Here is a 14,680-nt window from a genome sequence, read left to right on the forward strand (position 1 = left end):
GCCACATTGTTGTTAGTATATAAATCCCTCGCTTCGAACAAGAAGGTGGCTTTTTCGAAAGCCCAGCGCTAGGGAAAGAACCGGTTAATCACATACGCGCTCGAAAATGGCAACTTCAAATGTAGTGGTAAGTTGGCTGGCAGCATTTGCCGTTTGTTTGGCGTAAAAATTCGAAATTTCCACTAAATGTGCCATTTTCTTCCAGCCCAAAATATATCGTGGCGTGATCGAAGATGTGATTAAGAACGTGCGGGAAAGTTTCTTAAACGAAGGTGTAGATGAACAAGTTCTTCACGAACTAAAACAGGTAAGCGTGACGTTGGTAAAGCCAAAGACTTAATGAGAGGGAATTGGCTAGAAATTATTGCTTTTTGTTTATTGTATGTACCTATTCAACAAAATTGGAGACGTCTCATTGAATTCAATGCGCGCGAGGTGAGTCAGAGCTGTAGCTGCGAAGACCAGCTAACTCACTTAAATATTGACGAGTAGTTTCTAACAGAAACTGTTCTAGTTTCAAATACAAAAACCATACGGAAATTAAAAACCCCATCGCTAGCGTTTTGCCCTTCTGTTTTTCACGGCAGCCTGTTCAATTCATTCTTTGTTTCCTCGTCCGCCATCTGATCAATCCCTCAAATGTGAATTGATAGTCGGTAAAAATATTAGTATGCGTCTGTCTTGAAATAAGTTCTAATCAGACAGTTATACATATATATCCGATCTTGCCCAGCGAAACAAGCAGTGTTTACATGTATACGACAATTCCATGCTTGTTATGGCTTGTGTTGTCTACATTGGCCTTCGAGTGAAAGCGAAAGTAAAGAGGCCGAGTGGTAATGTGTCAGAAATAACTGGAACCGAGTTGTGAATTAATGAAAGGGAGTGGTAATAAAGGGTGTTTACTATTTAGCAAAAAAATCTGGAAGTTGGAACAGTATTTTTCTGGGAAATCCGTTCAGAAATTGTAGACTACTTCCAGAGTTTATTTATTTATTACAATTTATGACATACCAAAACAGAAGCCAAAGGATGAAATGCAAAAGAGTCAATGGTACTAAAATGAAAAATGATGCAAATTAAATTATGGTAGTAATAAATACACAGTGGCTATTCGTACGGCACCCTTATGGTGACTTGTATTTGCTATTCGTACGGGAGTCAGATGATTTCATTGAATTTCTCTGTAATTGCTGATTCCTCCTTGTCCAAATTATTATATTTACCTTAAAAAGAATTAAGCGATCCCAGTAAGTGCCGTTTCTTTGAGCCAGATTAATTTGCGTACTCTCTGTATACTAAGCGAACGACCCACTCGCGAGACTTCAAATTTTTTGCAAGCTAGTTAATTGTGGAAATTTAGGGGAGGGTTCCGGGGCAGCAATTTTCCATGAGACACCAATATGGTCTAATACAATCAAATTTTTGAACTAAAGCGTTCAGCAAAGTGATCAGGTCATGACTGAGAAAGAAAACTATTTATGGTCAAGCAAACTCAATAATTGGTGTATCCATGCATGTTCTGCAGCTTTTTTTTACAAAAACTTATTTTGCTGCTTTTGTTTTTGAGTTTTGCAATTCTATTTAAAAAGACAAAATACATTGTGCAAATCATGAAATGCAAGCTGCAAATGAAAGCAGATAAAGACGAAAGAGGCATTCGAGGGGTTTGAATTTGGCCTCACTGAAATTTGCTTTCCTTCCCTGGGCTTGGGACATTAGTATTAACTAAAGGTGATTTTGAGGCAGCATTACTGCATTATATTGACCGCTTCTTTGGAGAAAATATATTCATGTGTATTGGGTGGAGTCTCGACAATTTGTTTGATAATTTAAAATACATGTATAAAACCCTAGTACAGTCGAACCTCGATTATCCCTGCCTCAATTATCCAGATTTCTCGATTATCCGGACTTTTTCTCAAGTCCCAATTTTGTCGTGAATATTTATTAGTCCTGATCAAGATCAGTAGCAATATTCCTTTTAAAGCTATAGCATTGAAAAGTGCAGTCAAAAGCAAGTTAATTGTGCTTTTAAAGAGCAAAAGCAGCACTTGCATGCATCGTAACCAATGAAGAACACGCGAATGAGTTCTGATTGGCTCAGAGTTGAGTGGTTCAAGATGTACAGTAGACTATATTGTTTTCCAAGCAATTTGTAAAAGTGTTGTTTCATGATTAAATGTTGCTTGATTTAAACAGTTTTGTTCTTCATTAATATTCATATTTTCGGACCCTCAATTATCCAGACTATTTCGTCTAGTCCCAATGAGTCCAGATAATCGAGGTTTGATTGTATGCAAAAAGAATTGCATTGATGTGTTCTTTTTGCTAGCTAGTTACTTGAATTATCCTTTCAGAAACTAAAGAAATTCATTCAGTACATCTAAGTGAAGTTTTCGTAATTAACATGTAGACACATTTTTCTTTATTCAATTGTAAATATAATGTCAGCAGCATCATCACTCCAATTCCAAAAATATTTGTTATCAAAGTAGTTATTTTGCAACTGGAATCATTAAGGCATCAACAGAGATGCAATCCATTGGCATACATGTACATGATGGATATTTATTCAATACTGAGCTTGCAATGCATTATACGGCGATTTTCAAATATGGTTGTTTTCAGCTGTTTTGTGAACAGAGAGAGACTTTGTTGCTGTGGTTTGGCCCATATTTCTCATGATAAAAGTGAAACAGGACCAGAGTAGCTGTTGTTTTCTGTTTAATTTATTGTGTGAATGATTTTTTGACGGATTTCGTGAGAAGATTGAAGTCATCAGACAGATTACTTGGGAATGAATTTCGAGAACTCCATGTTTAGGCGTCCACACCGGCTCTTTGAACAAAACTTTAGTTGCCCGCACTCATAACTTGGGTGCCTCAGGTGACCGGGCGCCCATTAGGCAGCAGCCTTGTACAAATGATAAATGCCATCTCGTTCAGTTGGTTTGCTGATTTTGGAAAAACCTTAATTTAACTGTCATCCCAACCGATTTATTGGTAAGCACCCACAGTGTTTGAATTGGTACATGTATGTAAGGGAAGAAGACAAGTGGATGCTGTTCAAAATAAAATGTGTTTTATTTTAGCAAAGCGGAGTGGTCATGATAAATAAAGAATTACTTATTCATTTATTGCAAAAAATCAAAATTTAGCAACAAATTAGAGGTAAAAGTACCTGCAAAATAGCATGCTCATTGATGATACTTGGATCTTAAAGAACTCTACTTTGTGTTGATTTTCAGGGCATATCATTTTCTTGGCCTATATAAAAAACTGTACCCCCAACAATTATCGATGGAGCTCTCATAATGAGCATACAATTGTTCTGCAATGAACACTCTTTTTTATTAAGAGTTGTTTATTGTTTTTGTTCAGCCCAGGCTGGATATTGTTATTTTTCAGCTGATTTAAGGCTGAAAATATTCTTGTGAATATTCTTAGATTGTAGTTTATGGCATAATTTTGGTTTTATGTGTCTTATCATGTCTGGAGCCAGACTGCAGGTAATAAATACATGTACATGCTATTTGCTGGCTGGGAGGTCTTTATAGTGAAAAACTGTGACCAAGGTCTTGAAAATGCTGCTGGAGGCCGCAGGCTGAGGGCAACATTTTCAAGCCCAAGGTCACAGTCGTTTTACTATACAGACCGACCGTAAGCTGCAAATAATGTACATGTACAATCAAAGCTCTCCTTGGGACCACTCTCATAAGCAACCAGCTCTAGTTATGACCACCTTTGTGAAACCCCATTTGAGCTGTGACTTAAACTTTGTAATGAAAAGCTCTTGTAAGCAACTGCCCCAGTAAGTGGCCGTGACCACTTTCCTTGCCATTTAAAAGTGAATAAAGATAAACTTGAGTTGATTACAGTGCATTTTACAAAACTTTTGACAAGCGGTGTCTGAAGTTAGTTTGAAATTCCTGAAGTTCGTAACGAACGTGGCAATTTCATTGTGTAGTTGTCCATCAAATTGCAAACTCAGAAACAAAGTTGTGAATGTCACGCTGAACTTTGTTGGGAAGTTGCGAAGTTCATTGCGAGCGAAGTTTGCGCCATTCGGTGTAGTTGGTTTGGTAATATAATTACTTAAATGAATTTAAATGCAGTGAAAAAAAATTCTCAACCAACCAAACTACAATTCACATGTAACTGAAAACATATAATTGTATTGTGTTTACAAATTTTCAACAAACACAATTACATGTACATGTATATTCTGTTCAAATTCTCAACCTCTGGTTTGTTCTTAAAAGGGTTTTTTTTTTCTTTAGTACACTAGATTACAATGAAGATACAAAACTACAATTAATATATTAAGAATGGCTGACTGTTAGGATCGAGAAACGCTGGTCAACGACCCATTTGGCAAATCACTCATATTTTGCCCAAAGACGCCCTTAGGTGACCTTATTCTAAAAATCATATTATAAGGTTTCAGCGAATTTTTATTTTTCAGAAATTTGCGAAAATTTGAAAGCGCGGTCAAAGTGCGGTTTTTCGTGTAATCAAATGACCGAAATAAGGTGTGAGGACGAAGCGCTGCTAAAGTCTTAAAATAAATTCAATTGACTTCAAACTTCACACAAATGTGGAAAAACCACTCTAATTTATTTCTCGTTTTAAACTAATCTCAGATATGTTGATATAGTGGTTTTCCAAACCATTTTAAAAACACCTATGAAGCGTGTGAGAAATAACAGCAAAATATAGGTCATGTTTAACAGCATAAAAATGCATCTGGTACCTCACTTTCCCATTATTTTACTTTACAGCCTTAAAATATCATTATTAAACATATACCATGCCAGGTCTCATGCTCGAACTCGCAGTAATTCCCTTTGAGAAAAACGAAAATCTATGTCAATGTTTTGGGGGCAAATAACACAGTAATTGTACACGAACAAGAGACAAATCAATTTCAATGGCGAAAGTAAAAGGCTATCTATCATTAGTTAAAATCCTGTCAATTCACTGCTATCAGTAGAAACATAATGTCCACTACATAAAAACTGTTTTTAGACGTTTTCGATCGAAACATTGCGCGTTTACTTTGCTTAATTTCCTGTCTGCCATCATGTCTAGTTTGTCACCGTGTGTATTTCCTTTATGTAAACAACACTGTGAATGGTTGTCATAACAAACGCAAAGAGATTTTCTGGAACCTCGATGTTTTCGATTCTCTAAAACGCTTTAAGTTCGTTAAGACACAATTATGGGTCAACTTGGAATGCTGTTTAGCATTAAGGACGTTAAAGGACTGTAAATTAATCGAGTTGAAATATCTTAAAGCAAATCAAAATCGCGCCCCTACGCTAATTGCTAAACAGCTGATCTCCTTTCAAGTTTAAGAAGTCGAGAGGTTAATCCGGCGATGTATTACCGGTACAACAACAAAATCAAACCGAGGTCATCAAAAGTGTAAGTTTAAAAGTGTAGTGGCAAGTACGAAATAAATTTCGCCTATATGAATTGGAAACAAGGTGTGAAACGGTCTGACCCGAAACAAATAAACAAAATATTAATACGACTAATTTAATCCGAAAACGTTAGAGAAAACATACCTAAAAGCCGTCGATTTCCCTCAATACCACTCCACATTGCCTTAAAGAGGCCAAGCTTTCTGCTGTAAGAATAAGGGGCCTCATGAATCTGTTTTTATTATATCGGCAACCATGCTGCGTGGCTGATATTCGAGACTCAGTAAAAGTTGTCACACAACCCTACCAGCAGCCCAGTCACGCTTTCACTGCTCTCGTGCAAATGTTCAACATTTGGCAATTACTGTACAAGTTTAATGTAGTGACAGTAGATTAAAATGCGCTTTTTAAAGCTCTCCTATCCAGGAGTAATTATTTCTTGTTCTTGAATGGCTCTTAGTTGTAGGTACAGTCGGGGAGGGGGGGGATGTGTACTCCCGGAATTACAGTGGAACCCCGTTAATACGGACACCAAGGGGACATGCCAAAATGTCCGTATTAACGGGGTGTCCGTATTAACCGGGGTCCTCGGAAAAAAGTCAGGGACACGTGTTTTATCGATACAAACACTAAGGCCAACACTTGTACGGCAACAAAACGTTTTAATTGTACTGTAAATTACAAATCATTAACTGTATCACTCTCGGTGAAATTTTGCCTTTGCAACCAGAACCGGGAAATTGTGAGGACAAAAACGCAGTCGCCGTGCTAAAGGAAAGTCGAGTTATCGGCCACATTCCATATCACCTCGCAAACACCAAAAACCGCACTGGTATAGTCATCCATTTTATTTCAAAGCCTACTAATCGAGGATCAGTTGAAGTATGTGGAAAAGCAGTTAATCGGGGTGGAGGCCTTGGTATGGAAATACCGTGTGTTTATATTTTTGATGGTCCTAGGAAGCACGTGGATTTACTTGAACAATTAATAGACGTTGGCAACAACCCAGCAATACGAACGGAGGCTGATGCTGATAGTGGCAAGCATAAGACGTCAAAGAGGAAGAAGGCTACAAGCAAGGAGTGTAGCAAAAGACCAAGAAAGTGAAACTTTTGTGTAAGCGTATCAGGCAGAAAACTTTATATAAGGACTGCAGACTGGGTAATGCACCGGAAGAAAGAACTGGTCAAATGCGTCATGCTATTTTGCCACTGTTTCATTTAGTAATAAGATTGTATTAACCCACCGAAATCTGTCATAATTTGACCAGGGTACAAAATCTCTAATTAACACATAATCATGACAATGACAATAGACAATGCACAGATACAAACAGTGTCCGTAAAGCGGGGTTGACGATGTATATAAGAGTTTGTCGCTCGGGACACAGAAAAGTGTCCGTTGTCCTTATTAACGGGTGTCCGTAATAAGCGGGTTAATTTTAGAAAAAAAATATGAGCTTTTCGTTGGGGAAAATGAAACTGTCCGTAATATCAGGGTGTCCATATTAAGCGGGTGTCCGTAGAGCGGGGCTCCACTGTAATAAGTAGTTCTTTGTGAAAAACTATTTTTAGGAAAGTAATCTGTTCGCGAGATCTATGTTTTCAGATGTTCTAGAGTGATTAGTTTGTTAAGGCACTGTTGCGCTGCGCCTGCGCGCAATGTCGGACAAAAAGTACATTAGATCATCTGTTATACTTCAGAAGAAACCCTTGACCATTAGCATGTTCATAAAGCTAAATAGTATCATTGTAACAGCATCAGTTCATTAGAATAACACAGAGGCCTATTAGGGTAAGGCGTAGGGACAATCTGCAGTCCTTCCACCAGTGGTTCACTATCACTCTTCTCGGTTAAGCTTTGCAAGTTGCCTGACTTAACTCGTGGCTCCCGGCCACGCCCATCTAGTAGTATGTCACCACCCCAGTATGTGAGTGTGTGTCGAAAGAAAACTTGAGATTCTATCAAATATGATTAGCATTACAACCAGACCGATTACGTGTTGGACAACGCTAAATTATAATGTGCAACAGGCTTTTCCGGTTTAAATGCTTTTCCACCTGTCCACGGTCAATGCAATATGCGCGCCAACAAGTAATTGACTCAGCGGAACTAAACTCAAAATTATTTAGCTTAGTGATCCCTGTGATACTTCGAGAATCATCTGGTGTTTCAGTGTTACCTTTAACAGCTGAAGACCACTTAATTTTCCACGGCATACAGATATCCAAAATTTCCAGGAGTACACCCCCCCCCCCCCCCCCGACTGTAGCTACAACTAAGAGCCATTCAAGAACAAGAAATAATTGCTCCTGGATAGAAGAGCTTTGAAAAGCGCATTTCAATCTGCTGTCACTACATTAAACTTGTAATTGCCAAATGTTGAACATTTGCGCGAGAGCAGTGAAAGCGTGACTGGGCTGCTCGTAGGGTTGTGTGACAACTTTTACTGAGTCTCAAATATCAGCCACGCAGCATGGTTGCCGATAAAAACAGATTCATAAGGCCTCCTATTCTTACAGCAGAAAGCTTGGCCTCTTTAAGGCAATGTGGAGTGGTATTGAGGGGAATCGACGGCTTTTAGGTATGTTTTCTCTAACGTTTTCGGATTAAATTAGTTGTATTAATATCTAGTTTATTTGTTTCGGGTCAGACCGTTTCACTTCTTGTTTCCAATTTATATAGGTGAAATTTATTTCAAACTTGCCATTACACTTTTAAACTTACACTTTTGATGACCTCGGTTTGATTTTGTTGCTGTACCGGTAATACATTACCGGATTAACCTCTGGACTTCTTGAACTTGAACGGAGATCGGCTGTTTAGCAATTAGCGTAAGGGCGCAATTTTGATTTGCTTCAAGATATTTCAACTCGATTAATTTAAAGTCCTTTAACATCCTTAATGCTAAGCAGCATTCCAAGTTGACCCATAATTGTGTCTTAACGAACTTAAAGCGTTTTAGAGAATCGAAAACATCGAGGTTCCAGAAAATCTCTTTGCGTTTGTTATGACAACCATTCACAGTGTTGTTTACATAAAGGAAATACACACGGTGACAAACTAGACATGATGGCGGACAGGAAATTAAGCAAAGTAAACGCGCAATGTTTCGATCGAAAACGTCTAAAAACAGTTTCTATGGAGTGGACATTATGTTTCTACTGATAGCAGTGAATTGACGGGATTTTAATTAATTATAGCCTTTTACTTTCGCCATTGAAATTGATTTGTCTCTTGTTCTTGTATAATTATTGTGTTATTTGCGCCCAAAACATTGACATAGATTTTCGTTTTTCTCAAAGGGAATTACTGCGAGTTCGAGCATGAGACTTGGCATGGTATATGTTTAATAATGATATTTTAAGGCTGTAAAGTAAAATAATGGGAAAGTGAGGTACCAGATTCCTTTTTATGCTGTTAAACATGACCTATATTTTGCTGTTATTTTCCACATGCTTCATAGGTGTTTTTAAAATGGTTTGGAAAACCACTATATCAGCATATCGGAGATTAGTTTAAAACGAGAAATAAATTAGATTGGTTGTTCCACGTTTATGTGAAGTTTGAAGTCAATTGAATTTATTTTAAGACTTTAGCAGCGCTTCGTCCTCGCACCTTATTTCGGTCATTTGATTACACGAAAAACCGCACTTCGACCGTGCTTTCAAATTTTCGCAAATTTCTGAAAAATAAAAATTCGCTGAAACCTTATAATATGATTTTTAGAATAAGGTCACCTAAGGGTATCTTTGGGCAAAATATGAGCGATTTGCCAAATGGGTCGTTGACCGGCATTTCTCGATCCTAACAGTCAGCCATTCTTAAAGGAGAGAAAACAAAATAGCGAGGGAACCTTATAAAAACCATGGGGTTTGTAAGCTTACATTCCCTCTCAAGAAACACCAGAGGACTAATTTAGATAAAGTAATTAATGACAAGCCTTATTTAATGACAGAGTTAATATTTACCGGTAATATATGCGTTAAGTTTTTCCTAAAAGATGCCAGTGGTGAAGAGCCAGAAATTTCAGATAAAAGGGAATTGAAAAATTTAGGACCTCGACAGAATACAGAGAATTGCTGGATATTTGTTCTACAATGTTAAAGGAGCTTTGCAAATTTTTAGCCTTGATATTTCTATAAAATATATTCTGATAAACAAAAGAGTGTATTGTGTAAAATGTCATTTATTTAGAGTGTGAATTCTCTTCATTTTCGGTTAGATTTGGGAAAGTAAACTACTTCAGTCAAGAGCTGTTGATGGGATGCCTGCAGAAGGACAGCAAACACAGCGTCAGCAATACATGTATCCTCATGTTGCACCAACGATTCCTCAACAAGTCCAGCCAACAAAAGCAGTACATCAAGGTCTGTGTACTTGTATTGTCATAATTATTGTTCTGGTGCCTCATAAACGGCGTTAGGTGAAAAACAGTGTTTCATTTTCTCACACAGCAGTATTCTAGTTTCATTGAAAGTTTCCACTTTTATATATACACTTGTAATGTGTTGTTTCAGAAAATATTCATACCCCTCCTGTCAAGGGTTTCTTAGTTTGAACCCCCTCCCCCTGGGAAATATTGGTTTAGCTTCATACTTCATAGCCTTTCAAACCCCTCTCCCTTGGAATTTCTGTCAACCATCCATTCTGGAACTGAAAAATGTTGCACTTCTATTTGCAGTAAATATTGCTCCTGCCACTGTCAGAGTCCCAGAAGCTGTCACTCCACAACAAGCTGCCAGTGGTCAGACTGCCATACTGTATCCATCAGCTCATTCTCATGCATTAGGCCAAATGGTATGTGTAACATCATTACTATTTAATTATTTTGTCAATAACTGCTTAGTTAATAACAATAAAGGTTTACTCAGGATGCAAATGAATAGATGTCACACGATGAAAGAATAAAACAAAGCAATGACAAATGATTAGCAATGACAAAAGTATAATAAATAGGCACTCTGAAAACTTGTGAGGTTAGCCCTACATATACATGTATGTGAAAACTCCCTTGAAATTACAAACACAAATGAATGGACTGAGAAGCGACAGCGCCATAACAAATTATAACATGTTAAAATCCTATACAGGTGTTTGCAAAAATACCTACAACCAGAGACAAATTGTGTTGGTAAATGCTAAAAACATGAAATCATAACCATAATACCTACAGAATACGTGTCAGTACCCTCATTCCCCCTTTCAATGTTGGAAAATGGCAAAAATGGTAAAATGCAAACTTGTGTTAGATGAAAGTGTTTTGGCAACCATGCACAGGGGTGGGGAGGGGCAAAATGCATATCTAGAATTTTTTTTTCAACCCTTGTGACCAAGGTTGTAGATCAACTAAGCTACATGGTAGTTCGTTCCATGACTTAATTAAGACCACTTAAAGCTAGAAGTTCAAGTCCATAGATTTAAGGCTTAATGATAACTTACCCCGGTAACTATGTTGTTTAATAATCTGACCATAGCTAGGTGAAAGGCAAGTTAATGCAAACCTTTTTTGAGCTACTGCATTTAGTTGTTCTACATTGCAAAACCTTATCAATTTTAATTGTTGTTTTCTAACAGACTGCAGCGGCTTCAGCAGCAACAATGGCCATTCCTGAAAATTTATCACAAATCCAGCAGGGAGTTTCATCACATGGTAAGCTCATTGAAACGAGAGTACACAGTACAAACTGGAAATAGTCTTTAACCACAACATCTGCAAAATAACTACAATGATGAAGGATCATGTGGAGATTATGCCCATGTAGTTATTACCAGCTTAACTCTTTATGAAATATTTGAAGTTTTACTTGTCAATTCTTCTGTTTACAGCTTATCCCACTGTGAGGACAATACAGACAACACAGCAGGTGGGAAATCTTCAACGAATTGTCAATACTGCACAACCACGACACATCATTGGCACCACCCAGCAGCAAGTCATTCATCATCAGCCAACAATGGTTGGAAACACGCAACTAATCCGTGGTGCTCAGTCGTCAACAACCCGAGTCACTCAGCCCCAAGTTATCCAGATGACGCAGCTACAGGCTGGAGATAACAAGGTTAGAGTTGAGCCTTGTACATTGTTTTGCAGTCAAGTGTGATGTGGGTCTTGTTTGGGTATAGCAAGAACATAGACAGAAGAACATCCCCCCATTGAGCATTTTTATGATGAAATTGCAGGTTATTCACCCCTGTATTGTGGGTAAAAGGTATACTGTAGTCTGCATACGAGCCAAGTGGCCCATCAGGCTGTAGCTTATCCCGGTTTCTATAACATGACACAACTAGGAATATTTCTACTCCCCCTGGATGCCAGTCAATTGCAGTGTTACCCCAACATTTAATTCTGTGGTACCCATTTACATGTAAACATGTACACCTGGGTGGAGAGATGCACTGTGAGAGTAAACTGTCTTGCTCAAGAATGCAATTGTTATTGCAGGCTCCAGGAATTCAAGTTATTCAAGTGGATGGAGCAAATGATAGTGACAGTGAAGACGATGATGATGACGATGAAGATGACTTGGAAGACGACAAAAAAGACAAATCTCAAGAAGGACTGGATGACGCAGACTTAGATGTCAGTATTGTACAGTCTTTGTCAAATTACAATTGCAATGACTTGCCTTCACTGTTAGGGGAGTTCTTACTAATCAGTCAGGTGTTACATCGGTCTGTCCCATGAACCTAGATGTATGCATTTGTTAAACAGTATTCACATTATGCTCTTTTGTTATAGGAAGAAGATCCTCTCAACTCAGATGATGATGTTTCCGATGACGACCCTGCTGACCTTTTTGATACAGATAATGTTGTTGTATGTCAGTTTGACAAGGTACGTGTGTCTAATGGTTTGTTTGAGTAGGTATATGAGTTTCAACTTGACACTGGGTGAAACTACATGTATATACATTTGTATGGCTAGTATGCTCATTTACAATGTAGTGATGGTTTGACAGTGTTGAATTGTGTATACTTGTTCAGAAAGTTGCTCATCGCATTTAAAATCAAAACAGAAAAGCTTGTGGTATGTCGCAGGAAATAGCTGACAAGTACAAAATGTAAATTTTAAAGGTACTGCCTATCATAGATTAACTGCTTGATTTGTTTTTCTTTAGATTACTCGTACCAGAAATAAGTGGAAGTTCCATTTGAAGGACGGAATAATGAACCTTAGAGGAAGAGACTATGTGTTTCAAAAAGCAACAGGCGATGCAGAATGGTAGCCAAGATGCTGGAAAATAAATATTATTGTAAAAAGAATCGTAAAGTGTAAAAAAATTAACAGGGAGCAAATGAATTTAGAGATTCACACAACATGAAAACTTCAGCATTCAATAATATTGTCTATTATGCATGCATGTTTTAATTGATGTTGCTCCAATTACAAGTGATCTACATAAATATGTAAAACCCATCCCCAACCCAAATAGCCTTAAATTCCTGACAATTTAGGCTAAAGCCATTGTCACTTTTACAGATGAAATGACATTCAATACCGCAATTTTGTGAAGAGATTAACTTGCCACAAAAGGTGGACAATAAGTGATGGAAAGAAACTGATGATAATTGTTATGAATACAGGACATGTAAGTCTCAAATAGTTATTTTATGTCATGTTCAGGCTAAAACTTAAATAAACATCAAAATCGTTATCCTCTCTCCATTATGGAAAACAAATGGAGTTGTATTTAAATATAAGTTAGAAAAGGAAATTTCAATTTCTTACAGTAATTACTGTACATGTAGGAGGAATTCCTCAAATTCAAACAGTTTTTTCTTTTTTTTTTTAGCTTTCATGGAATTCTTCATGGAAACTCATGGAAGTTTTATAATTCTTTCCAGGGCCCAAGGAGACGAGTTCCTGAAAAATAAGAGTCTAAAGTTTTGTTGTTTTTTTTTTGGCTTTTAACTCCACCCGCAAACACTCCTCAAACCTTTGAACCCCAACCTTACTGGTATGGGTTGCAAGAGATGTGACATCTTGTATCTTGTAAGGGTCTGGGGTGGATGTAGAGGGGGGTATGGTCAAATCCCCTAAATTAAGAAAAAAATCGTGAGACATACAATGTAACACTCTGACTTGGCCCCAGAATGCCAGAATCCCATATCCGATGACCTCAATTTAAAATTTTTCTAAGGGAGGATACTACTGGAACTCCCCTACAGGGGACTGCCTTTTGCTGTCCATATCTCAAACCCCCTTATCTAAATTCCTGTATCCGCTCTGTATGTAGACTGGTGTCCTGCAAGCAGACACAAAGCTGTGAAGAAAATGCTATTTAGCAGAGCTTAATGCTGTTATTTAGCTCTACATTGATGTAACTTTTGAATGTGTAGATAAAACCCAGCTGTAAATGACAACTGCATGTCTGCATGTCCAGTCTGGGAAAAGTCAAGAAAAAATCACAATTTTTTCAATGTCAAGGAAAAGTCAGGGAATTTCTACCCGTTTAAAATCAGTGAAAAGTCAGTGAAATAAATCTTCAGGTCGTGTAGACAACTCAATTTTACTTTGAAAAATTATCTATAAACCATCATGACTGGGTGATCATGACTGGAATAATAATCCTGTATGGTCAATGAAAATTGCTTCACAGTCTGAAAAGTAAGTGGGGAATTTCATTTATCCCAATAGTGCACCAAAAACAACCCAAATAAAAGAAAAAAGTAAAACAACAGGTTCTGGTACATAGCAAGAAACAGTCTGCATGCAAATGAAAGTCATCACCTTATACCCAGTTGAGTTCTGTCGTGGATTTCTCGTTTATGAGAAGTGAACTACTCTGGACCCATGTTACAGCTGTGGGGCGGAATATAACCAGAAGAATTTGGGGAAGGGTAGGGGTAAGGGTCTCGGCATCCTATACATATGCGGCATCTAATAACGTTTTTCTTAGTACCTTGCTAGTTTTTGTCTTTCTATCAAGACAGTCTACTCTCGCCTGGGACTTTATCTCTCGACATTAGAATCCTATCTCTTTCAGAGGTTAAAAAGGGGATGATGTCAAACAACAGCCATTTAAGTCTAATATGGCCGCCATCTTGAAACGAAGTCTAACGTTTTCGGTCTAATAACTTTTTATGTCGGAGCTTGGTAGTTTTTTTGTGGATATCAAGATATAAAACTTTCACTTAAAACTTCATCTCTCGATGGTAGAATCTCATCTCTTCAACGGGTGAAAAAGAGAATGACGTCAAACATCGGCCATGTTACTCTAATGTGGCCGCCATTTTAAAACTAAGTCC

The 14,680-nt window shown here is 37.7% G+C and overlaps 1 protein-coding gene across 1 annotated transcript in view; it reads left to right on the forward strand.

Annotated features, from left to right (window-relative positions):
• The window catches only part of LOC110049280 (transcription initiation factor IIA subunit 1-like), a 13,114-nt gene extending 3 nt beyond the window's left edge, over nt 1–13,111 (forward strand). The window contains exons 1-9 of the mRNA XM_089295729.1: nt 1–127; nt 206–307; nt 9,654–9,798; nt 10,113–10,228; nt 11,006–11,081; nt 11,258–11,490; nt 11,874–12,011; nt 12,171–12,266; nt 12,550–13,111. The exon at nt 1–127 is cut by the window's left edge and continues 3 nt beyond it. Of these exons, the coding sequence (XP_089151855.1) occupies nt 107–127; nt 206–307; nt 9,654–9,798; nt 10,113–10,228; nt 11,006–11,081; nt 11,258–11,490; nt 11,874–12,011; nt 12,171–12,266; nt 12,550–12,657 (1,035 nt within the window). The 5' untranslated portion in view covers nt 1–106 and the 3' untranslated portion in view covers nt 12,658–13,111. The remainder of the gene's footprint in view (nt 128–205; nt 308–9,653; nt 9,799–10,112; nt 10,229–11,005; nt 11,082–11,257; nt 11,491–11,873; nt 12,012–12,170; nt 12,267–12,549) is intronic.
• The last annotated feature ends 1,569 nt before the right edge of the window (nt 13,112–14,680 follow it).

This window comes from Orbicella faveolata, unplaced genomic scaffold, assembly GCF_042242905.1.
Source record: "Orbicella faveolata isolate gen_17 unplaced genomic scaffold, um_ofav_v1 contig_26, whole genome shotgun sequence".
Taxonomy (NCBI): domain Eukaryota; kingdom Metazoa; phylum Cnidaria; class Anthozoa; order Scleractinia; family Merulinidae; genus Orbicella; species Orbicella faveolata.